Here is a 26,547-nt window from a genome sequence, read left to right as displayed (position 1 = left end):
ACCTGAAATAACTACTGAAGTCTTTCTGCAAGCCCAGAAGTTTTGTTTTGTTTTTTTCCCCTTTTCTCCTTACTTTGAGGCTTGGCACCTCCCTAGGTGCTTTGGATTTTTACTATACTAAAAAGAAAGGTTGAGAAAATTCAACTTATACACAGATTATACCTTAATCTATTTTTAAAGTATACCTCAATAACAACATTTAAAATTTTCTAAGACTGAAAATGGTAAATTATTGTTTCTACTGTTATGAAGTCTAGTGTAAGCAATTCTTTCCTGGAAATGATATCTAGTGATATCATTAAGATATACAACAGAATTATTCTTAAAAATACAAGAAGAAAGATTAAGGAGTTTGGCAGGGGATAAAGAAATATGTTTAAAAAAAAAAAACATTCACTTTCATTATTACAGGTTAGGATTTCTTGAACTGTTAGAACCCATTCCTTCTGATAAATCTTTAAAAATCTCACACATCTTTATTTTTTGATATTTCAAAATAAATTATTATGACTAGGAGCAAATCAAAGCCACGGTAATTTTGGACTATGCTTTTACAAGATAAACATATTCCCCATTCCGGGAAATTACAATATACACCACAACACTCCTCCTCCCACCACCACCCCCGGCCTCACACACCGCTACAAATCACAGATTTTACAAACTAATGACCGCATGTCTGATTAGACCACTTACTTTATTAATTTTCAGTGCTGGTAATGTTTCTGCATCTGTTTTGGCCAAATGCAGTTTATTTTCCGGCACATACAGTTCTTTCACCTCATAAGATGCATCCACAGGTACAATGTCCTACATAACATCAAAAAGTAACAATTCAATGTTTGATTCAACAACCTGGAGCTCTTCAAAGGGTACCTTAACAAAGACAATCTACATCGCAAAATGAGACAGACGAAAAATCAAAAAAGCATAAACCAGGGGTTTGAATGTGGTATCTCCCCCCCACCCTCGCCATCAATTTTCTAAACGTCAGGCGGTCAATTCACAAGCAGATAACATCCCACCCACCAGAAGAAATTAAGCCCAGTGTCCTATTATCTAATGGGAAAGAATAAAGCATAATTTTGCAAATCAGATGTACCTCAAATTAGTTAACAATAAAGAGAATTTGGAAATAAAAAAACCGACTCTAAACTAATTACCATTATCTTTGACATGTCATAAAACAATTTTAGTCCAGCTCTTCAAATGCATCTTTATCATTAGTGTCTTCACAGTCACTACAGCCACCTTTTAGTCATGCAATAGTGGTGCAGAATATGTCATCTTTATTTCCGCTGCCTGATTTGAGAAACATCACTTTCTGATCCCATAATGAAATGCAGTCTGGGAATTTTACCCGAGCTCCAAGTACTCATTCATATAATATTAGGACAATGCTTCTCCCCTTTTATCTTACAGGTATACATTTGTGATTACCCACAAAATAGCTCATTAAGTGATCTTTACAAGGCTTGTCCACAATACTTGTCATATCCCTAGGTATAATTACTAAATGTGTTTACTTTAGCTTTTTTTTTTCCAAACCAAAACTGTCAGATAACCTGTATAAGCATACAAAACTAGCACTCGCTGTGGACTTTATATATATATATATACACACACACATATGTATATATGTATGTCTTGCTTAAGCAATACTTCATTATTGAAAATAAATTCAAAATAAAGTATTATATATATGTATACGTATGTCTTGCTCAAGCAATACTTAATTATTCAGAATAAAGTAATTCAAAATAAAATGTTAATGAAAGGGCCAGACTTTAAGGGCACTCCCTACTCCTTTTCTTGAAGGATAATTTTGGGAAGAAACTTCAATTCGTATTTGGACTTACACCCTAGGTGACGCAAACTGTTACGCATTCCACTACTAGCTGAAAGGTTGGCGGTTCAAACCCACCCAGAGGCACCTTGGAAGACAGGAATAATGATCTGCTTCTGAAAGGTCACAGCCTTGAAAACCCTATGGAGCAGTTCTACTCTGCACATGTGGGGTCACCATGAGTTGGAACTGACTTGAGGGCAACTAACAATATCCTCAATAAAAGAAAAAGGCAGCATCAGATATGTATATCCAAGTGAGACAGTCTCATGAAAACTCTGCGTCTACCACCGAAGCAGGCCCTATGGGATCTGAAAATCTAGAAAGGATTATTTTCCTATATATCTTACAGACTCTGTTTCCTCAAAGATGGAACAAACGAGACACAAGTTCAGCGTTAGTTAAATCGTGTCCCAAAATCAGGCTTCTCCTATTGGTAAATTTAAGGCCTCCGATCTTTCCCATGATAAACCAACCAAAACCCAAACCCATTGCCGTCAAGTTGATTCTGGCTCATGGTGACCCAGGTGTTACAAAGTAGAACTGCTCCATAGGGTTTTCTTGACTTTAATCTTTACAGAAGTAGATCGCCAGGCCTTTCTCCCATGGCGCTCCTGGGTGGGTTCAAACCACCAACTTTTTGGTTAATAGATGAGTAAAAACTATTTGCGCCAGCGCCAGCCCAAGAATAAACAAGAATAGTAAAATAAAGAAAGAGGAAAACAAAGGAAGTAACAAAGGCAAAGGACAAAAAAGAAATAACCACCACCTGGTACAACAGCAAGTTCAATTAGCTAAATTGCTTTTGGAGTACAGCTATGACCGGCAATTTCTGGAGGTTCTACAGCTCACAGGAGGGCGGAGAAGTGCATGTGTGAGGCCGAAACCCTGCACAGCACAGTATTATCTTCCAGACCTTCTTATACTAGTAAGACTCCAGTAGGCACCCAGAGCTGAAAGTTACTCATTTGCTTACTGAGGGGTGTTAAAAAAGATACTAGTGAAGGAAGAAAATTCCACCAGCTGCCTCTATGCTCTCTCTTTGCAGATACAAATACTGTACAGCCTTGTACTAACTGGGGCAGATTACTGTCAATGAACCCAAGCTAAAGAGGACATGTCTTAAATTTTGCCAAGGGAGTCAAATAAGTGGTAAGTAAACACACACAATTTATCCATAATACTAGATTCCATTATCCACCTGAAGAGGGTAACACACAAAAGAAAAAGGATTCTTCTTTAAAGACAGCAAGAGAAGTAGCTTAAGGTAGTTCATTCTGTGCCTCCACCTCCAGGAATAATTTTTAATAAATTTATTTTAAATTATAAAATAGCAAAGAGAATTTGGAAATGAGAAAAACAAATCACCCTACATATGATTTATGACTATCACTTTCGTATATTCCCTTCCAACCATTCTTTGTCTGTAGGCACATTAAGAGGGTAACTGGGAGTGTCAACAGTTTGTACAAAGCCTGTTACTTCATCAACTAGAAAATAAAAATTCAGAATCGACCTCTCCTGGAAGAACAGAGTGACATGCCTTAAGTGAACTGCACGCACACTTTATATGTTCAATCAGCCTCTTGGATATGTACGGACACCAAAGATGCCTGGAGGCATACATAATCTTTGCAGTTGCAAAATAAAGAACTGAAATCCTCCCTAAGGAGGAAAAAGTCTAAAAGCAACTGAAATTACACAGTCAGGCATTAATTAGGACTTTGATGAGGAAGAACATGAGACAGTTCCACAAAACAGACTTAAAATTTAAATACATTAATGACAAAACATTAAGGCCACAACATTTTCAAAACTGAAAAGACATGAGAAAACAAGGGTCTACAGTAGGTCAGCAATTTCTAATGTTCTTACCTTTAGTAGGAAGTAAGACAAGAGGCTTTTCACACCTAAGATCTGAGCTGAAATTCTAACAGGTTATGCTTGAACCTGTCTCTTACTTACTTGCTTAAAAAACAACAATAAAAAAAAAGTACTAACGTTGTTATGACAATTAAATGACTTAAGGTATCTGAATTGAGGTGGCTAACATTAACTGGGTACTTACTATAAAGCCAGGCACTGTTCTTATGAATTTCTTCATGCAATCCTACCTATGAAGGTAGAAGTTATTGCTACCCTCTTTTACAGGTAAGAAAACAGAGGCCCAGGAGAGGTTAATAACTTTCCCCAAGTTCCTGCTATACTGTCTCCCAAAGCACTTAACACCCAATAGTCAATAAATAAGAACTAACAATTACACTATACTTGCTATATGTCCGGCACTGTTCTAAGTTCTCTACATACATTAACTCAGAATCCTTGATACAAGTCTAAGGCAGGTTCTGTTATTATTTCCCATTTCACAGATGAAAGACTGAAGGCCAGAAAATCAGGCTAATTTTTCCAACCTCTTAAAGTTGGTAAGTGTTGGAGCTGGGATTCCAACCAACATGCCAACACTGTTCTTCTCCAAAAAAAACTTTACTAGCTCTCCCACGAAAACTAGGTTATACAATGTTGTGTCACACAAATCGTTCTTCTTAATTTATTTTCATGTTTTTATCAAGCATGTATAATTCCCAGTTTCCAGTCAGCATGTTATCTTTCTGTGTTGTTGACAAAGTTCTAACCAAAAGTGAAGAAACCAAACATTTCAGTTAGGCCTAAATCAGTGTTATTAAGGATAAGTGGGCAATTTCCAACCAATGTGTTCAAATCCTGCCACTGTGAATAATTTGAGAACCTCCATTTCCACCACTTTGGACCTCTCAGAACTGTGAAAGCCAGAATCTGCAGTCTGGAAAGAAATGGCACAGAGTTCAGGAAAGAAAAGAATCTCATTCTCAACTGTAGTGATTAAGAGCAACACTACCTAAAGCACTTTCTTTGACATCTCAAAAACCTATGTTATTGTAAAGATAGAATCTTTTGTTTTTTGGGGTGGGGTCTGGTCACTTGTCCCATCCCCCACATCTACTGTTTCTAACCATCAACAATCTTGGTTTCTTTTGAGAAGGAAAATCAAAGAAAAATATCTAGTAGAATGATTTTTGATCTCTATTGGATGCAACAGGATTTTTCCATTGATTTCCCAAGACAGCATCATCAGGATCAGCTCACAAACACTGATGAACAGCAACAGTGTGCACTGCTGACTGCTCCACTCCACTCACATGGCTGGGTCTGTGATCCTTGCCTCCACTTGGGCTCACCACTCTCCAGGACCACCACAACACTGGAGATACACCCCAGTACATGAATCTACTCTCTCTAAAAAGAGGCTCAAAAAAGAACTAAGAAGGAGTGGCCAAGATGGTGGCTTAGTTAGATAAGCCATGCCGTCTGTCTACAGCAAAGACCAGAGAAACAAGTGAAATGGACACAGATGACAATCCTGGCACCCTGAACACCAAATAGAAGAATAAAGAATAGAATCAAACACCAACTAGAAGAAGAAACTGAAAGAACGCAGTGAAAGAGGAGTGATATGCAGTAGATATGCTCTGCCAGTCATCCCAGCTCAGCGTGGGCATCTTGAGAGGAAGCTAGTGGCAACCCCTGGAGAGGAGCACAGGAAGCCAACTTCACAGCATTCCCAATAAGAGAGAAACTATGTAGAAACACTCAGAGGGAAGCAAAGTAAGTGGAACCTGATCTGGATCTAAGAAGGAAAAGGACAGGAAGGAGGGAGAGTTCCAGAGATCCTGACAGCCACAGAGTAGGAAGGGAGCCAGGATCTGGAGTTAGGTATACTCACGAGCACTCACCCGCCAGAGTCCCACCGCCACCATCCCCAACTTGGTGAGCGGCAGCAACCATCAACAGATGAACGGATAAATAAACTGTGGTACATACATGCAACAGAATACTATGCAGTGATAAAGAATAATGACGAATCCGCAAAACATCTCACAACATGGATGAATAAAAAGTCAAGAATAGGTTTATACACAGAAAGAAACATTCTTTGATGGTTACCAGGGATGCGAGGGGGCAGGACGAGAAGCACTAACTACACAGTACACAAGTATTAAATCTGGTGAAGGGAAAGGCAATACACAATACAGGAGAAGTCAGCATAAGGTGGCCAAGGCAAAGGAAGACGTCACCAAGAGGTTAGCAAAAATAAGGGGCAAGTACGTTAAATGCTGAAACATATACAATCCTCCAACAACAGTAATAACAAACAATAATTTGTGAGCAGGTATAAGGGTAATATGTATCTAAATAGGTGAGGGCGGTCACACAGGAGTATACCCACATATATATATATAGGTATGGTTGTGGATATTTCTACATACGTGTGTGAAAATGTTGCATGTATACTCATACATGTAATAGAGCATAAGGGGGCATAGTTATGGAAACTACTTAGACATCAGGGCTGAAATACTGGACTTGAAGCCTAAGGGCCATAGTCTTAGGGAATATCTAAACACAGTTCATAAATATAATGTTTTACATCCTAGTCAAGTGAGTAGCATCTGGGATTGTAAAAGCTTGTGAGTGGCCATCTGAGAAGTACCTATTGGTCTCTTCCCACTTACAGCAAATGAGAATAAAGAAAACCAAAGACTCAAGGAAACAATTATTCCAAAGGACTAATGGCTCACATGAACCACAGCCTCCTCTAACCTGAAACCAGAAGAAATAGATGATGCCTGGCTATCACTATCGACCACTCTGACCAGGACCACAATAATCCAAACCCAGCGCCGTCGAGTCGATTCTGACTGATAGCGGCCCTATAGGACAGAGTAGAACTGCCCCATAGAGTTTCCAAGGAGCACCTGGCAGATTCGAACTGCCGACCCTTTGGTCAGTGGTCATAGCACTTAACCACTATGCCACCAGGGTTCCAAATAGAATGTGTAAAAAATGTAGACCAAAAATCAAATTCATTAAAAAAAAAAAGACCAGACTTAACTGATCTGAAAGAGACTAGAGAAATCTCCAAGACTACTGCCCTAAGACAACCCTCCAACTTGAAACTCAAGACCCCTCAGAGGCCACCTTTCAGCCAAATAATCAGTGGGACTACAAAATAAAAAATAACAGCCGTGAAGAATGTGCTCCTTGGAACAATCAACTATACAACACCAAAAGAGCAACATTTTCCCAAAGCCAAAGATGAAAAAGCAGAGAGGGACAGGGAAACTGGATGAATGGCAACAGAGAACCCAGGGAAGAAATGGAAAAGCTGCTGACACATTTCAGGGCTTGCAACCAATGTCACAGAACAATTTGTGTATGAGTTATTGATTGGAAAACTAATTTGCTATGTAAACTTTCACCTAAAGCACAATAAAACGTTCAAAGAAAAAAACAAGAACTAAGAACTAAGAAAAGTCCCCATAGATAATGTCTGGAGTTTCCTTCCAACCACACCCTAAACTGTAAAACAAATGTACAAATAGTTTGTGAACAAATCTAAACATTTCTAGGATAATTTGTTTGAAATGGAAAGGGTAGTACCTATACTACGAGCCCATCCTGTAGATTAGGGTTTGTACACTAATAACAGGTCTGTGGGTGGTGCTAATGGTTTGTACTAAGATGGTAACCGAAAAGTTGGAGGTTCAAACCCAACCAGCAGCATCATGGAAGAAAAGGCGTGGCTATCTGCTTCCCTACAGAGCAGTTCTACTCTGTAATACACGGAGTCTCCACGAGTAGAAATTAACTCGATGGCATGAAACAACACTAATAACAGTCATAGTTTTAGCATGAATGCCATGTTAATAATGTGCTGCCATATTGCTTTGCATGTATGCACAAAGAAGCAGTCACTTCCTTTTCCAAAAAAGAGGAATTTTTTCCTTATTTTTGAGTCAAAATAATTTTTTCATGACAAGCATTTCATAAAATTTTTCCTGTTTTAAAATTCACATCCAGAAATATTTTTAAATGCATTGTAGCCTCAAAACTTAGATGCAAAATATTTCTGATGCCTAACTAGCGCCAAAATAAAGTTCAAAAGGTTGCTACTGTTCTTCTCTTCCAAAAAGATACATAAAGTGAATATATCTGGAATCAACACAAACATAACAGCATGAATCAAAAGGGAAACATGGGCATTTTTTACTTGGGAGAAGTGACCTCTATGTAGATTCCAAGAATACAAGAATTTTAAAAACACAGACATAGCCATTTTCTAGCACATTCCAGTGACACATCTCTTCAGTTTCCAAAACCACTATTAAACCTGTAAAAGGAGCAAAAGCACCTCAAAGTAAGATGAGATACCCGAACAATAGAATGTGATGTTCCAGCCACGTAAGCTCTCCGTTTTTGGGGGATTCATTACGATGTCCAGAATCCACAGCCAGCTATTATTACAAACAATATGCTCTTTTTCAACTTTACACACAAAATCCTTACTTCAGGAAGTTTCCTTTAAAACAAAAACGGATCACAGGCCAGGCTAGGAGCAAGACTTTCCATACATAAATGCCATATCTTACCTAAAGACCTCACCTCCAATCTTATTCATTTCAGTTACCAGTACTTAAGGGCAAAGGGGATACAGGGGGAGTTCCTGGGAGCCCTCCTGAACAGCAGGTTAGTAATGCATTTCACACTACCATTAACGAGGTGCGAATTGTATAACCTGTTGCTGTTGTTGTTAGGTGCCATTGAGTGGGTTCTGATTCGTTGTGACCCTACGTACAACAGAATGAAACACTGCACAGTCTTGCGCCATTCTCACAATCGCTCTTATGCTTGAGCCTACTGTTGCAGCACCGTGTCAATCCACCTTGTTAAGGGTCTTCCTCTTTTACATTGGCCCTGCACTTTACCAAGCATGATGTCCCTCTCCAGGGACTGATCCCTCCTGATAACATGTCCAAAGTATGTGAGGCATAGTCTCGCCATCCTTGCTTCTAAGGAGCATTCTGGTTGTACTTCTTCTAAGACAGATTTGTTCGTTCTTTTGTCAGTTCATGGTATATTCAACATTCTTCACCAACACCACAATTCAAAGGCATCAATTTTTCTTTGGTCTTCCTTATTCATTGTCCAGCTTTCACATGCACATGAGGTGACTGAAAACACCACGGCTTGGGTCAGGCGCACCTTAATCTTCAAAGTGACATCTTTGCTTTTCAACACTTTATAGAGGTCTTTTGCAGCCAATTTGCCCAATGCAATGTGTCTTTTGATTTCTTGACTGCTGCTTCCACACATGTTGATTGTGGATCCAAGTAAAATGAAATCCTTGACAACTTCAATCTTTTCTCCATTTATCATGATGTTGCTTATTGATCCAGTTGTGAAGATTTTTTTTTCTTCATGTTGAGGTATAATCCATACTGAAGGCTGTGGTCTTTGATCTTCATCAGTAAGTGCTTCAAGTCCTCTTCACTTTCAGCAAGCAAGGTTGTATCATCTGCATAACACAGGTTGTTAATGAGTCTTCCTCCAATCCTGATGCCCCATTCTTCATATACCCTAGCTTCAATACTTAAATATTATAAATTTTTAAATATTAAGTTAACGTCTCAAATGTAACACAAGTACCCAAATTTTTTTGCTCGACTAAATACAAACTGATTACCTGAGATATGCTGAATCCATGTCCTTGTTCAACCACAATTGTTTGTTTTTATCTAGAAACCAATAAGCAGGACAAACAACACTCACCACCTGAAAATAGTAGCTCTTGGCTTCTGATTTTAATCTTTCTAACCAACTCAGAACATGTTAATAAACATAGTGAACCCACATTTTAAGTTTTTCCTTCAAGTATTTTCTGCACTTTTTTCTTGAGCCAAATCTGCTCAAAAGATTTGAAACACTAGGGCTCATTCATATTTTTATGTAACTATTAAATTTCTATTATCTAAACTACATGCATCCAAAGCATAAACACCAAATGACATTCTGGCAACACTTTAAAACTGAGCTGCAAAGTCTGGCTTTTATGTGCAGTATAAAATCCATTTTGAGCACTAAACCATCATTTCATAAAAATATAAACCTTTAAATAATTTATAGCACTAGTAAATCTAGGGGTCCTGGTAGATTTAAAAACAGTATTTAAAATATCACTTTAGATTAAAACCAGCAGCAAGAAGCCTACTTCCTTATGTCATAACATACCAAGTCAAAAAGCAATACTAGCAGGCCATCTAGTGACCATTTTGAGGGTTAGAAAACAAAAAATTAAATCCTAAAGTGTTCAGTATTTGGTAGCTTCTTCTACTTTCTTGAATAAATACATGCCAAAAGAAGCATATTAAAAAAAAAAAAAGAAAGAAAAAAAAAATGAAGATGCTTTGACAAAATGCTGAGAAACTTAGTCTTTAGAAGAATGACCACATTACCTATCTCTATTACAATACATAGGCCAGATCTAAAAAAAAAAGAAATTTTTTTTTTTTTTTAAATCTCAAGAGAAATAAAATAATCCAGAGATGACAGAGGATGACATCATGCTAAAGTACCCACGGTAACCAAAGTACTCATCATCCTAAAATACGCACCATACATTACACTAAAAACTTACTTTTCCTAGATTGGAAAATAAATGCCATATTTTACTAAGGGACATTAAAGACCTGAATTGTACACGCAGAAATTGTTGAGTTGTTTTGTTATGTATATTTCACTAGAAAAAAATAAGAAATATGAAAGAAACAAGTCCAGGTAGAGTTTGTTTCACAAGAAATGTAATGGCAAGCATAGGGAAGAAGAAAACTCCATGTACTACTGTTATTTCCATGGAGACAGCACTTCTCAGTCTCCTGAAGGTCCCAGGTCATACTACACTCCTCTGCCTAATAAATGGTCTAACAAAACTGACCCTGAAAAGGAAGAGATAAAATGCACTTAATCTTGTTTTGACTATTTCAGAGATAAAATTTTCATTCTACAGGGTGCAATAACCCAAGAGTCACTCGTTTACCACTTAGATCTGGGTTTTGGAACCTAAGATAATCATTACTCAGATTAGATAACAGACAAACACTTCTCTCACTTCGTACTACATAAGGCAAACGTTTCATACTAAATGTGGACAGGCATGAGGAAGTTCATTTCTTCACATAGTACATATTCTTCCCAACCCAGACGGTGCTGCTTTTGATCACCTCTGAATTACTTGAAAAGTATTACAAAAATACCAAATCTTTATAAAGTCAACGAAATGTCCATTCCTTCCAGTTTTTTAATCACCACACTTAGGAAACAAACTGGTAAAGCAAGGTGAGAAGGGAGTCAGAGAAAAGATTCAGAGTTCAGAAATTACTAGAAATGGAAAGAATCTAGGTATTAGGAAAGGCAGCACAGTAGAAAGGCAAGAACATGGGATGCAGAAAGAGGCCGATGTTCAAACCCTGACTCTACCACCAACTGAATTATTTTCAAACTTTACTTCCCTGAACCTGTTTCCTCATCAGTAAATGCAAGATAGTTATAACCACTTATCAGAGTTTTAACATGAATTAAATGTAATAATGCTATTAAAGGCACCTGACAGAGGGCCTAGCATACAGTAAGAATTCAACTAACAGGAGTTAATATTGCTGGCTTCCATCTCTGCTGCTGACATTCTCTTTCAGGCACTTCATATTAAAAAAAAAAAAACACAATTATATTCTTCCACATAATGCAAGTTAATGCAGAACCTCTAATCTTCACATTCCCAATCCAAGACACACACTATAAAGCTATTTAGATTTATTCCTTGATTTAAAATACCACTGCATTTGATGTATTCATCCCATTTACTTCCCAAGCAATATTTTCGACTCTACTATTTGGTCTCATCTAACCCATCTTGAAGGAGCCCTGGTGGTGCAGCAGTTAAAGCACTTAGCTGCAATCAAAAGGTCCGAGGTTCAAGCCCATCAGCTGCTGTGCAAGAGAAAGATGTGGCAGTCTGCTTCCGTAAAGATTTACAGCATTGGAAACCTACAGAGCAGTTCTACTCTGTCCTGTGGGGTCCCTATGAGTCAGAATGACTCGACAGCAGTAGGTTTTTTAACCCATCTTTGGTAAATGCCTTTATAATGACATTTGAACAGCATTTGCCACCCCTGGATCACTAACCAAAACAAAAAAAAATTTTGACTTATAGCGACCCTATAGGACAGAGTAGAACTGCCCCAAAGAGTTTCCAAGGAGCGCCTGGCAGATTTGAACTGCCAACCTCTCAGCAGCCGCGGTACTTAACCACTACACCACCAGGGTTTACCTCCTGGATCACTAGGGAGAAGGAATTTGCTGTGGAAAATGCACATTACACCAAATCACCTTGCTGATCAGGCTGCAGTAGGCAAAGGCCTCCTTGCATCATCAACTAACCAAGAACTTAGAGCTGAATGTCTGGTATTCACTACTGGTTGCTTACTGTCTAAATACCCATTTGAGAATTAAACTTTGTGAGAAAAACAAGGAATGAGAATAAATGCCAGACCATACCTAACCCTATGTGTGTATACATTTCACACACATATATATTTAATATAGATACACATCATAATGTATTCTTTCACATAAGTACATATAATACACATACAGTTCTTCCTTCAATTGTATTTCTAAATTCTAAGTTATGAAATAAAGAAAAATGAATATATTTATATATAAATCTTTCTAGTCTATATGCTATAAATTAAATAATGGTGGTAAAGACCAAAAATTAAGGTCCACAACGCAGTAATTTTTATTGTTTTATTCACTGCCATACCCTCAGTGTTCATAACAGCACCTAGCATGTAAGGCACTCAGTGTTTGTTAAATTAACTAACAAGATCAAGCAATTACAACACAGAAATACTCACGTGCTTTCAATGGGAAGTGAAGTCATTTACTTAGGAAAGCACATAACTGAAATCTTTTTCCCCAAAAGAGGGTGGTACCAAAAGAAAGCAATTACATTAAGGTTAAAGTATGCCGCACAAAGACCACTTGGGAAACTCAAGTGAGAGATGGTTGGAAGCTAAACTAGGAGAGTGACCACTTACCCCAGGTTCTAACAATCAGAATATTTAAAAAGACACAATGCCGTGCATATACATCCCTTAAAAAAATACTCAGTAAATTTTATTTCATATCTGTCCTCTTCAAATGGTCACTGAAATTATTCACTCATCAGACCACTCTGGAGACATAATACAGACCAATTAATACCTGCGTAAAAGGAAGGGCAGCTAGTACAATCATTAATTGGTACCAAACAAATTAGGAGCACAGCATTAATCAGGATCACAGAGACCAAGGCAAGCAATGGCGCAAAAAAAAAAAAAAAAAACTATAGTGGAATACATAAAAATAATAATAATGAAATATGTTACTTGGGGAAACCCTGGTGGCGTAGTGATTAAGTGCTATGGCTGCTAACCAAAAGGTCAGCAGTTCGAATCTGCCAGGTGCTCCTTAGAAACTCTATGCGGCAGTTCTACTCTGTCCTGTAGGGTCGCTATGAGTCGGAATCAACTCGACGGCACTGGGTTTGGTTTTTTTTTTTTTGGTTTATGTTACTTGGAAACAAACTACAGTGAACCTTAGACACAAATCAATAAACAATACTGAAAAAAATTCAATAAATGTTTTAGAGCAAAAACGGAAAGAATTAGACCACACTTTAGGAAGATGATTCTACAAACGGTATTTAAAAAAAAAAAAGAAACCAAACCTGTTGCCATCGAGTCAAGTCTGACTCACAGCGACCCTATGGGACAGAGTGGAACTGCCCCATAGGACTTCCAAGGAGCAGCTGGTGGATTCAAACTGCCAATCTTTTAGTTAGCAGCCGAGCTAGTATAGGCAGAATAAAAGGCATAGAGAACTAGAAGCAGGGTGAACAGTTAAGGAAATATTGTAATATTTCGGGTAGTAGGAGCCTACAATTTTACAGTGGCAGTTCACCCTCAATTTTTAACCATTAAAAATAAATACAAAGTCCTATGCATCAGACCCAACATGCATCTTCATTTTCATTTTACAGAATCTAATTTAATTCTAAACACATTGTGAGATTCTGAACTGAATCCTGGAACAGAAAAGAATATTAGTGGAAAAACTGATGAAATCCAAGTAGATTTTTTGTGCTTTAGTTAACAGTATCATACCAACATTATTTTCTAGTTTTTATAAATGTTCTAAGGTCATGTAAAATACTAACATAAGAGGAAGCTGGGTGAAGGATATACAGGAACTTTCTGTACTATTTTTAGACATACAGAAAAGAGTTTCAAAATTTTCTCAAAAATTTTTTTTTAATTTAGCAAAATCATGTCACTCAACCCAAAAAAAAAGAAAAAACATGTTATGTGGGTAAAGTGTCAAATCCAAAAAATGTCGTATCTTGCTATTCTAAATTTAAGGCCCCCAAAGAAGTGGTTAGGAATTGAGGGAAAAAAAGAAGAGAAGGAGGGAGATACCTGCAGTACCCATCACCCATCAAATCTAATAATCACTTATTTAAATCTTCAGTATCTAGAATTAACTGTAGTCCATAGAAAGGCTTCAGAGTTTCATGAGTCCCCTAAAATTACATATAAAAGAGAATATATGTGCACTTTTCTGAGGTTTTACAAAACACTTAAGAACCACTAATAATATATCAAAAAAAGATAATCAAAACTAACAAAAAATAAAACTATGTATAACTTTCTAATTCTGATAAGACAAAAATCTCAAGTTAAAAAAAAGACAGGTTCAATGTACAAAACTAGAAACAAAAGCACACCAAAAATATAAAAGAAAAATATTAGAAAGCACAGTTCCAACAAAAATGACATAGAATATCTATGTCTTAGAAAAATGATTTCATATAAGTTTATAAGAAAACTTCAAAAGACCCAATAAAGAATAAGAAAAGACAATTCACAGAAAATAAAGCACAGAGGTTCTGCAAGAGAACATCACCCCACCCTAACAAGAAAAAAAGCCAGTTTATCTACAAAATCATAAACTTTCTTGAGCCTGCCATGGAGCTGAGATCCAAAAGCAATACAATGAACTGAGTTCCAAAGCATGACAAGCTCCACCAAGATAAGACAAGACACATGAACCTTTAGCAGAGCATGGAAAGAAGAAGTGGCTGCCAATAAAGGCAGGTAAGATAACAGCTAAAATGTTCTTAAACTCTTGTCAGCTAAGTGTGGACTAGTGTGACAAGTAAGTATAACTGGGTGCCCCAGACACAAGAAGTTCTGCATTCACTCACAAGTGGACCTACAATGGGTGCTTATGAGAACAACGGGAGCAGGTATGAAGACTAGAGGGTGAGCCACCTTTACCGGTACACAGGCAGAAAACTGCCCACTTCTTCTCAGATCCTTCTCTCATATAATGCTAAAGCCTTAAGCTGCTGAGGAAAGGCAGGAAACCTTCCCAGGGCCCATTATTTCTGGAAGAAGTATAAAAGCAAAAACGGTTTGTCAAGAGATGAGAGAAAAAAGAAACCCTCTCAGGCCCAGGATCCTGCACAGATACAAACCAGAAATCTGCTAATGCATGTGAGGGGCGGAAAACTCACACTACCCAAGACTCCCAGAGGTTCAAAGCCATTCAGGGAGAAAAAGGAACACCGCAAAAGACCTACCCCAAGACCAAGGAGTGTACAGATCCTGACTAAGACTGAGACCGGACGAGGAAAACCCAAGAACTACATTCCACCTCCATCATGAGCCTTACCAAGTAATAAGCAATATCAATTTACTCTGAGAGTGGAGCAAGAGCCTAGAGAGAGAGACTTCCTGTAATGCAGGCAGGCAAGGAATGCTGAAAGCTTAGGGTGGAGCAGGAACACTCAGAAAAGCCCTCTAGCAAGCCAGGTCTCACTCTAAGCACAATGTGGAGACTTGTGAATCCTGTGGTGCATTAAGAGGAACTACAGAATAACAAAAGCCAAATCCAGCTGAGTTACTGACTAGCTCAACCCACTACACTGACATCATGACAAAAAAGGGGCAGGCCAGGGCATAAATACTATTTACCTCAATCTCTACTATTCTTCCAAACACCATGTCCAGCATTCAATTAAAATATGTATATATATACACACACACACCGAAAAGCAAAAAAAAAACTCAGTGTCAAGAGATAAAGCAATCTACAAAACCGAATCCAGAAATGACTCAGATGTTGAAACCAGAAGATAGGAATTTACAAAAACTATGATTAATATGTTAAAAAGATCTAGTGGAAAACTGAACAGTCACGAACAGATGGAGAATGTCAAGAGAGATGTAAACTATATATAAAAAACATATATACATATATATATACACAAATACATATATATAAAAGCCAGTTGCTAATGATAGAAATTTTTTAAATTATATCAGAGTTTAAGAAATCCTTTTAATGGCATGTAAATACATTGGGTATAGCTGAAGAATCAGTGAACTTGAGAAGAGGTGAACAAAAATTATGATGAAAAATTAAAAGAACAAAAATGAAGAAAACAAAAGCCTTGAAATGCTGTGGGACAGTATTATATGGCTTAACATATATGTAATTGGGGTCCCAGACAAAGGAGAGAATAGAGCAAAAGAAGTATTTAAAGAGAAAATGGCCATGTATTTTCAAAAACTTATAAAATAGCAAACCACTGACTCAAAAAGGTCAGAGAATTCCAAACTAGAAGGGAAAAAAGAGAAAACCAAAAACCTACACACATCACATTAAAACTGCAAAAAACCAAAGATTAAGAAGAAATCTTAAATTCAGGCAAAAGAAACACACATCACACTAAAACTGCAAAAAACCAAAGATTAAGAAGAAATCTTGAATTCAGGCAAAAGAAACATTATAAATAGAGGAACAAATAAAAGAATTTTATCAGACTTCTCATCAGGAACAATGCAAGCCAGAGGGCCATGGAGTAACACCTTTAAAGTACTAAAAGAAAAAAACTGTCAACCCAGAATTCTATACCCAGCAAAAATATCTTTTAAAAATGATACTAGACTGGAAGAGGGGATGAGAAGTTATTGCTTAATAGGTACGGAGTTTTTGTTTGGGATAGCAAAAAGTACTGGAAGTAAACAGTGGTGAAGGTTACACAACACTGTCAGTGTAATTAATGCTACTAAATTGTACACACAAAAATAGTCAAAATGGCTAATCTCACATATATTTTACCACAATTTTTTTTTTTAATAAACTAATACGAGCTGAAAATTCACTGCCAGGAGATCTACATCACAAAAATGTGAAAGGAAGCTCTTCAGGAAAACCAATATGATATCAGAAGGAAATTTAGATCTACACAAAGAATTCACGTGAAGTGTGCGGGGAATAGTAAAAATGATGGTAAATATAAGAGATGTTTTGTTATTTTTAATCTCTTAAAAAAACAGGTCTAAAGCAAAAATTTAACAGTACACTGTGAGATTTATAACATGTAGAACTAAAATGTATGGGAACAATAGCATCAAGGATGGAAGGGAATAAATGGAAACACACCAATGTGTAAGAATTTTTACTATATGTAAAATTATTTGCAGGTAGGCTATGATAAGTTAAAGATGTGTTTTGTAAACACTTGTGCAATCACTAAAAAAAAAAATTTAAGAGGCATAGGTCTTAAGTAAATATAAAACAAAATAAAAATAAATAATCAAAAAAAAGAGAAAAAGGAGATTAACAAAGAACAGATGGGGCAAATAGAAAAGAACTAGCAAAATGGTAAATCTAAACCCAACAGTATCAATAATTACATGAAATGCAAATAGTCTAAACGCCCCAAATAAAAGGCAAAGATTGTCAAATTAAAAACAAAAAAAAGCAAGACCCAACTATATATTACCTACAAGATAACCATTTTAAAGGTTTCAAAAAAAAAATGGAAAAAGATACACTATGCAACCACTAATCAAAAGAAAACTAAAGTAGCTATGTTAATATAAGATAAAGTAGATTCGGAACAAGAGATAAACAGAGACATTACATAATAATAATAAATAGGTCAATTCATTAAGATGACATAATACTAATGGTGTATGCATCCAATAACAGAGCTTTAAATTACAAAGAACAAAAACTGAAATAACTTAAAGGAGAAATGGAAAAATTGCCAATTATAGCTGGAGATTTCACACACTTCTCAGTAGACAGAAAATCCATAAGAATACAGAAGACTTGAACAACACTGTTAACCAATTTGACCTAACTGGAAATTATAAAAGAACTCTACTCAATGACAGCAGAATACACATTCTTTCCAAGTGCACACGGACGATTTATCATGATAGACTACCAACATGTTCTGCGCCCTAAAACAAATCTCAAAAAATTTTTAAAGATTCGAATCATACCATTTATATCCTCTGACCACAAAAGAAACTATAAATCAGTAACAGAAAATATTGTAAAATCCACAAATATATGAAAATTAAACAACCCAGGCCCAAAAAAAAATCACTAGCAAAATTAAAAGATACAGACATACCTTGTTTTATCGCGCTTCGCATTACTGTGCTTCGCAGATACTGTGTTTTTTATAAATTGATGGTTTGTGGCAATCCTGCATCAAGCAAGTCTATCAGCACTATTTTTCCAATAGCATATGCTCACCAATGTCTCTGTGTCACATCTTGGTAATTCTCACAGTATTTCAAACTTTTTCATTATTATATTTGTTATAGTGATCTGTGATCAGTAATCGCTGATGTTATTATTATAACTGTTTGGGGGCACCACGAACAACACCCATGTGAGACGGCAAACTTAACTGATAAATGTTCTAGGTGTTCTGACTGCCCCACCAACCGGCTGTTCCCCTGTCTCTCTCCTTCTCCTAGGGCCTCCTTATTCCCTGAGACACAACAATAACGAAATTACGCTAATTAATAACCCTACAATGGCCTCTAAGCGTTCAAGTGAAAGGAAGAATCACACATATCTCACTTTAAATCAAAAGCTAGAAATGATTAAGCTTAATAAGGAAGGCTTGTCAAAAGCCGAGATAAACTGAAAGTTAGGCAAGGCATCTTGTGCCAAAGAGTTAGCCAACTTGTGCACAGGTCAAGTTCTTGAAAGACGTTAAACGTGCTATTCCAGTGAACACATGAATGATAAGAAAGCGAAACAGCCTTATTGCTGACAGGAAGAAAGTCTTAGTGGTCTGGAGAGAAGATCACACAGCCACATTTCCGTAAGCTGAAGTCTAACGCAGAGCAAGGCCCTAGCTCTCTTTAGTTCTGTGAAGGCTGAGAGAGGTGAGGAAGCTGCAGAAGAAAAGTCTGAAGCTAGCAGAGGCCATTCCATGAAGTCTAAGGAAAGAAGCCATCTCTGTAACATTAAAGTGCAAGGCGAGGCAGCAGGCGCTGACGCAGAAGCTGTAGCAAGGTACCCAGAAGCTCTGGCTGAGACGACGGATAGAGGCGGCTGCGCTAAACAACAGATTCTCAGTGCAGACCAAAGAGCGGTGTACAAGAATATGCATACAGGCCTGTCATAGCTAGAGAGACATCAGTGCCTGGCTTCAGAGCTTCAAGGACAGGCTGACTCTCTCGTTAGGGGCTGATGCAGCTCGTGCCTAAGTTGAAGCCGGAGCTCATCTGCCATTCTGAAAATCCCAGGGCCCTTAAGAATTCTGCTAAATCTACTCTGCCTGTGCTCTGTAAATGGAAGAACAAAGCCTGAATGACAGCACATCTGTTCACAACATAGTTTACTAAATATTTTAGGCCCACTGTTGAGACCTACTGCTCAGAGAAAAAAGATTCCTTTCAAAACATGACTGCTCATTGACAATGCACCTGGTCACCCAAGAGCTTCTGACAGAGATGCACAAGGAGATTAATGCTGTTTTCATGCCTGCTAATACAACATCCAAAGGAGCCCTGGTGGCAGACTGGTAAAGCGATCAACTGCTAACCAAAAGGTCGGCAGTTCAAAACCACTAGCAGCTCAGCAAGAGAAAGATGTGGCAGTTTGCTTCCACAGAGATTTACAGCCTTGGAAACCCAACGGGGTCGCTATGAGTCGGAACTGACTTGACGGCAGTGGGGTTTTGGAATGCAACATCCATTCTGCTGCTATGGATCAAGGAATAATTTAGACTTTCAAGTCATGTTATTTAAGAAACATATTTTGTAAGGCTACAGCTGCCACAGATAGCAATTCCTCTGATGGATCTGGGCAAAGCAAACTGGAAACCTCCTGGAAAGGATTCACTACCCAAATGCCATTAAGAACATTCATGAGTCATGGGGTAAGGTCAAAATATCAACATTAACAGGAGTTTGGAAGAAGGTGATTCCAACCTTCACAGATGACTCTGAGGGACTCAAGACTTCAGTGCAGGAAGTAACTGCAAATGTGGTGGAAATAGCAAGAGAACTAGAAATAGAAGTGGAGTCCGAAGATGTGACTGGACTGTTGCAATCTCATAAATTCTTAATGGATAAGAAAGTGGTTTGAGATGAATCTACTCCTGATGAAGATGCTGGGAATCATGTTGAAAGGACAAGAAAAGATTTAGAATATTACATAAACTTAGCTGATAAAGCAGCGGCAGGGTTTGAGAGGACTGACTCCAATTTTGAAAGAAGTTCTACTATGGGTAAAATGCTACCAAACACCAACGCACGCTACAGAAAAATCTTTCGTAAAGGAAGAAGAGTCAATTGATGCAGCAAACTTCATCGTTATCTTAAGATATAGCCTCAGCAACCACCACCCTGATCAGTTAGCAGCCATTAACATCGAGGCAAGACACTCCTCCAGCAAAAAGATTATGACTCGCTGAAGGCTCAGATTATGGTTAGCATAGAACTCTGTGAAACATTTTAGAAAGAAATAATACCAGCTCTACGTAAACTCTATCAGAAAATAGAAGAGGAAGGAAAAATTCTCAACTCATTTTAAGAAATGGGCATTATCCTGATTCCAAAACCAGACATTACAAGAAAACTACAAACCATTATCGTTCATAAATATAGATCCAAAAAACTTTACCAAAATATTATCTTATTTTATCAATATATTTAAATTACCATATTTTTAAGCAAATAATGCACACCTTCTGCATCTGTTTGCTGGCCATGCCCTCCCCCTCCAAAGCATCCTCACAAGCTCGCTATACTAATTTTTCTTCAGAGCAACATGTAATGAAAGACTTGCACAGCCGTTGCCTATGAAAATACTTCACTGGGGAGGGCACTGCCAGCAAACAAACACAAAAGTGCATGTTATTTGTGTAAAAATATGGTCATTTATTTATTTAATACAATCATTAAATACACAAGGAAGTAAGTCTTGCTATTGATGAAATACAAATAATTATCCATTTTTACTTGTTTGATTAGCAAATTATTTTAAAAGTCATACCATCCAATGTTGGCTAAGTTGTAACAAAATGGTAGTATTCTTTTGGGAAACAATTTGGCAACACCAATTAAACATGACAAAAGTATCCACACTATGCGACCCAATAGGAGCCCTGGTAGCACAGTGGTTAAGTGCTGAGCTCCTAACCTACAGGTTGTTGGTCTGAACCCACCAGCCACTCAGCAGGAGAAAGATGTGGCAGTCTGCTTCCATAAAGACTTACAGCCTTGGAAATGCTAAGGGGCAGTTCTACTCTGTCCTATATGGCCGCTGTGAGTCAGAATCATCTGGACTGTAATGGGTTTGGTTTGTTTTTTGGTGTGTGACCCGGTAATGACACCTCTAGGATTTATTTCAATAATACAGAAGAAAGTTATATGCAAAACTATATACCTTAAACAACAATAACTCATGCTTATCTCCAAATAAATTATTTTTAAAACTTAGACAACAATAAGAATGATTCGATATAAAGCCTTTCCAGGCTCATTCCTGTGTCTCCCAATATGCTAGGTGCATACTGAAATCGTAGTTTCTAACACACTTCCTGAAAGTTATATATTCTTATTTCTGTCTCTATCAGCTACAACATAAGTCCCTCAAGAACAGACATAGCTTATTAATCTTTGTATTGCTAGTGCCTAGGACTGTGCCTAATGGGCTTTTAATAAACACCTGACTGATGATAGATGATGAAAAAAGGAACGCTGGGGCAGCTTTGGAGAGGTGAGAGCGAAGCCAGAAACAGAGTGGTAAGGCTAGAGCAAGAGCTCAGAAATAGGTTAATAGGAAACTAGAGAGCAAAACGATGACGTATACAACCTCCTGGGGTAAGGTCATGTTGACCTACAGAGAACATATCAGCATATGCAAAGAAAACATCAGAGCGATACAGTTACCCATTCATATTATTTATATTTATTCATCTAAAATGTCTAGATAAGGAAAATAAATTAGGAAGGAAAGTCCCAGGTTAATTACCTAGTAGATATTTCATAATACAGAAAAATTCAAATGGTATGCATTTATATCACACAAAGGTAATTAAAAAAAAAGAGGAGGTGTATGTCTAACATACCCAGTAAGAGATACTAAGATGAAAGCAGTTTATGGTAATAGGGTTTTATAGGTCAAGAGGGGCTGAAACTCCATAAGCCACAGTTAGGACAGGATGAGGAGCAATGACATTTCATGGTCTATGTACCACTTTATCACAAGTCCCTGTGCAGCCCTGAGCAACAAAGGAAGGGACACCATGACTATGGGAGAGAGTAACTACCGACACAAGGACCTTCTTTCACACGAAGGCTAGATCCTCTCCAACTAGAGTAAATTGGCCCTCCTGTGGGGAGGTGAGCTGGGGGAAGGGGGCACACAGAGGTAGCATAGAGAAAGGAGAAGGGAAAGAAAAATAACTTCTGACAACTCAGACTAAACCCTGAAGGAACTATGTTCCTATTAGTGGGCCTAAGCACCTTGGGTAACATGAAGCTTCTTTATGCTTCTATTTGCTTAAGAACCAGGGAAAGGTCCTTATGTTCTGCAATCTTACCCTCCACAGGATCCTCCCTAAAATCCAACCCTAAGAATATCAACATGTTATCATAGGGAAAATCTGGGCTCTCTCTAAATGTCTAGGAAAAGTGAACTGTGTTATGTATCTCAATTTGAAAAACGTAATAACGCCAAGTTATTAAGGCTGACTAATCATGGCTGGATTTTTTCTATTAGTTCTTATATGGTAAGTACAATTTGACTCCCAAGCTTCCTGAGATTTACATTGACTAGAATATTTCAAATACTGTACATATATGGTGTTCCCTATGTATATAAGTACATACACATAACACAGTCATAGATACACAGAAAACTGTTGACATGGTGAGGAATTTAAAATATAAATGGTATTCAATATTTATGCCATCTTATTTTGGTAGGAGAAAGGTTAGGTAACAGGTATAATCACTCTCTGGTGGTTCCCTCTTCGACTTTCTCCTACCCGTTCCTGTAGAAGCTCCACAACTTGCTGGACACAATCATTTACATCACAGGAGTCTGTTTTCAGCACCAATTCAGGAGCCTCTGGTTTCTCATACTCAGAATCAATCCCAGTGAAACCTGTAAAAGGTATCAGATAATTGAGTGAGGAGGATTCAAATTAAAACAAACAGGCTTGTTCCATCAGTGCAAATAGCTGTTATGTTAAAGTTTGTATCTGTACTGCCCATCTAAGCTACGGGGTTATAATACTGAAACTTCTCTTTCTTGGGAGAATTCTAAGCTTCTGTTTCCTCTTTAAATGCATCTTTCTTTTTCTCTCTAAAGTAAACGCCTACACTGCCTGTGAAGAAATAAGCATTCGCTATCAGGTGATTCATGTATCTCAAATTTCTCCACAGGAAGAGACAGGACACAGTACCTGAGCCCTGGGCATAAGACTGACCTTGACCAGTTTTTTTCTCCTCTCAATGCAAAAATGGATACTAAATCAGTCCGTCCATTACATTCTCAATTGTGTCTACGAAAAAACTGAATCTCTGCAGGCTTTCTTCTGCCATCAGAAAACAAGTGTTCATTCAAAGCAAATACTATTAGCTTAAGCAAACCATAGATAAAGGAGAAAAGGCTGTCATTATCATAAAATACATTCCACAGTCAAATATAATCAACTTAGACATTAAACACTATTTGGATTTTCCCTATTGTATATGTGTTACCACGTAACTGCCAAGAAAAGAAAAAATTCACAATGTTTCCCCAAAGGGAGTGGGCTCAATGAACTGAAGATAGGTTGCTCTTGTCTTATACCCTGACATTACCCCTTATGTAAATCATTCAAGGACTGCCTGCATCGAAATGCCTGGGTCATTCTTAGATTATAAATTAGAATAGTAAACATGAATTTAAAGTATTACTATTAAGAGATCCAGTCAGTATCCACTTTGCCATGAGAACAGAAGAACTGGTTGGTGCCCAGCTACCATTAGTAAACATTTTGATCAAAGATTCTACAGAAAAATCCTGATCAAAGTGGGGGGAAGCAGAATAGAATTTTTGATTCTCATGGACTCCAGGCTTCCTGGAGCCATGAAGGTTGGATGAACCCCTGAAACTACTGCCCTGAGATAATCTTCAAACCTTAAACCAAAAATATCCCCTGAAGTGTTCTTAAAACCAAACAACAGTAAAGCTTAACTAGTAAAGAACTCTGCCTTGAGCACTGTGCTCTTTTAAGATCCATCTATATAAGATCAAACTGACAACAGTAACTCAAAAGAGTAGATAGGAAACTTAGGGAGCACTGAATCTATGCTAGTGGGGGAGGAACAAGTCAGAAAAGGAGGGTAAGAGTGGTTGTACAAGTCAAAGAACGTAATCAATGTCACTGAATTGCACATGTAGAAATCGTTAAGCTGGTTTATGACCTGCTGTGTATATTTTTAACAATAAAAATAAATTATATTAAAAAAAGGTCCAGTTATCTCAGGAATTCTAAAATACATGATACAAACCAATAGCCATTCATTTCATCTAAGTATCAAATGAAGTTATCTTCCCTAGCTAATCTACCCCATATATAAAATTTACACTGCGAGAAAAATATTTGTATTTCAATAGATAACAAAAAAAAATCTTAATAACAATTGTGAAAATAATTTAGATAGGAAAATGGCAGGCACAGGCATAAATTTACTGTTTAGTAAATTCTATGTAAAGACCTTTAAAAACCTGAGGACCCTGAACGGATTCAATCTTGTCTGTCCTTGAAAGTTCATCATCACAGCTCTGAAATGGCATTGGTAGGGAGCTTGTTAAGCACCAGTTTGACAAAGAGTAAATAATTTTTACAAAATAAACAACTCTACAATCAAGAACTCTATCATCTTGCAAACCTGAACTAAATAAATAAATGTGCACATATATAAAGATATATACACACACACAGACACACATATTACACTAATGAACATTTTATCAATGTCTACTCACAGGAATTCAGCAATGCTTGGAAAGTAAACCAGTAACACATAGAAAACTAGTCTAATACAAACACACTCCTAGATATAGAATGAAAACTACAAGCAACCCAAGGTCATTTTGGATGTAATCTTACTCATCTTTGCACCCCCAGAACCAACCAGGTCATTATATAATTCAGCATTATGCAAAAATGGAGGGCTTTTTTTTTTTTTTCTGTTTTCCGAACATTCATTTGTTCAATTTTTTTTTAATTTAAAAAATATGATCATAGAAATAGTAACAGCTAAGATTTACTGATGTGCTCATCACTACGATGAGCCCAGTTATGCATTATTCCTCTGTGGAGGAGGCCTGGAGGAGAGGCAGGTTGTGTGACTGGAAGGCCCACAGCTTAAGCACTTCACCTTACTCGTATGCTGGGTCACAGCTTCCCTCGCAGAACTGCCTAGAGGGCTCCAATCCCACCCCTGCAAGCCCTATCCTGCTCGGCCCTCCAGGTCTGACGAGTCACTGGGTCACTGAGGCTCAGGCTTCCTGCAAGGGCGCTGGGAGCCTGGCCGTGCAGCCAGCCCCACGGAGGCAGACTTCAGACCCAGTTCAGCTCACTATGGGATATCATTAAACTCGCACACATTTCTTCGAAACACTCTCTCTCTTTCCTTCCTTCCCAAACCCAAAACAAACCAAACCCACTGCCATGGAGTCGATTCTGACTCATAGCAACCCTACAGGATACAGCAGAACTACTCCATAGGGTTTCCAAGGCTGTAAATCTTTACAGAAGCAGACTCCCACATCTTTCTCCTGCTGAGAGGCTGATTAAGTGCTTTAACCACTGTACCACCAGGGCTCCTTCCCTTCCACTCCCACCCTGCAGTCCACCCGGTGGCCACAGAGGACGCTAGCCCCCAGTGGCAGCTGAAGGCAGCATTCAGGGAGGAGGAGGGAGGTGCGGGGAAGCTCGGCCCAGCTTCCTGGAAGCCACCTGGAGATCCTCCTCAAAGGAGCGGATGCTCTGCAGCCATTGCCATGTCCGCAACCTAGTTAATATGCAAAACAGATTTTTTTACTACTGTCATAAATGCGAAATGTTCTAATAAGGCGATAGGTAATAAGTGAGGATTAGGTGTACATCCTTTGCAAACAGAAGGTAGCACTCAATGTGTGTTGGCCATCCCACTCATCTGACAAGCACTTACTGAGCATGTGCCAGGTGTTTTGCTTGGAGCCTCCTAATATGGTGTTCCTTGTTGTTATTGTTAGGTGCCGTTCAGTCAGTTTCAACTCATACTGACCCTGTGCACAACAGAACGAAACATTGGCCAGTCCTGCACCACCCTCGAAATTCTTGCTATCCTTGAGACCATTGCTGCAGCCACTGTGTCCATCCATCACATTGAGAGTCTTCCGCTGATCCTCTACTT

General features: G+C 37.9%; 1 protein-coding gene across 7 annotated transcripts in view; it reads right to left on the bottom strand.

The window, feature by feature from the left end:
- PAPSS1 (3'-phosphoadenosine 5'-phosphosulfate synthase 1) overlaps window positions 1–26,547 on the bottom strand; it is a 321,125-nt gene that overhangs the window by 232,000 nt on the left and 62,578 nt on the right. For all 7 annotated transcript variants that reach the window (XM_064285464.1, XM_064285462.1, XM_023548558.2 and 4 more), the window contains 2 exons: window positions 23,142–23,260; window positions 697–810 (listed from right to left, as the gene is read on the bottom strand). In XM_064285464.1, the coding sequence (XP_064141534.1) occupies window positions 697–810; window positions 23,142–23,260 (233 nt within the window). The remainder of the gene's footprint in view (window positions 1–696; window positions 811–23,141; window positions 23,261–26,547) is intronic.

The sequence above is a fragment of the Loxodonta africana genome, chromosome 5 (genome assembly GCF_030014295.1).
Source record: "Loxodonta africana isolate mLoxAfr1 chromosome 5, mLoxAfr1.hap2, whole genome shotgun sequence".
In the NCBI taxonomy this organism is placed as follows: Eukaryota; Metazoa; Chordata; class Mammalia; order Proboscidea; family Elephantidae; genus Loxodonta; species Loxodonta africana.
The sequence above is the reverse complement of the archived record's forward strand: the minus strand, read 5'-3'. Positions and strand labels throughout refer to the sequence as shown.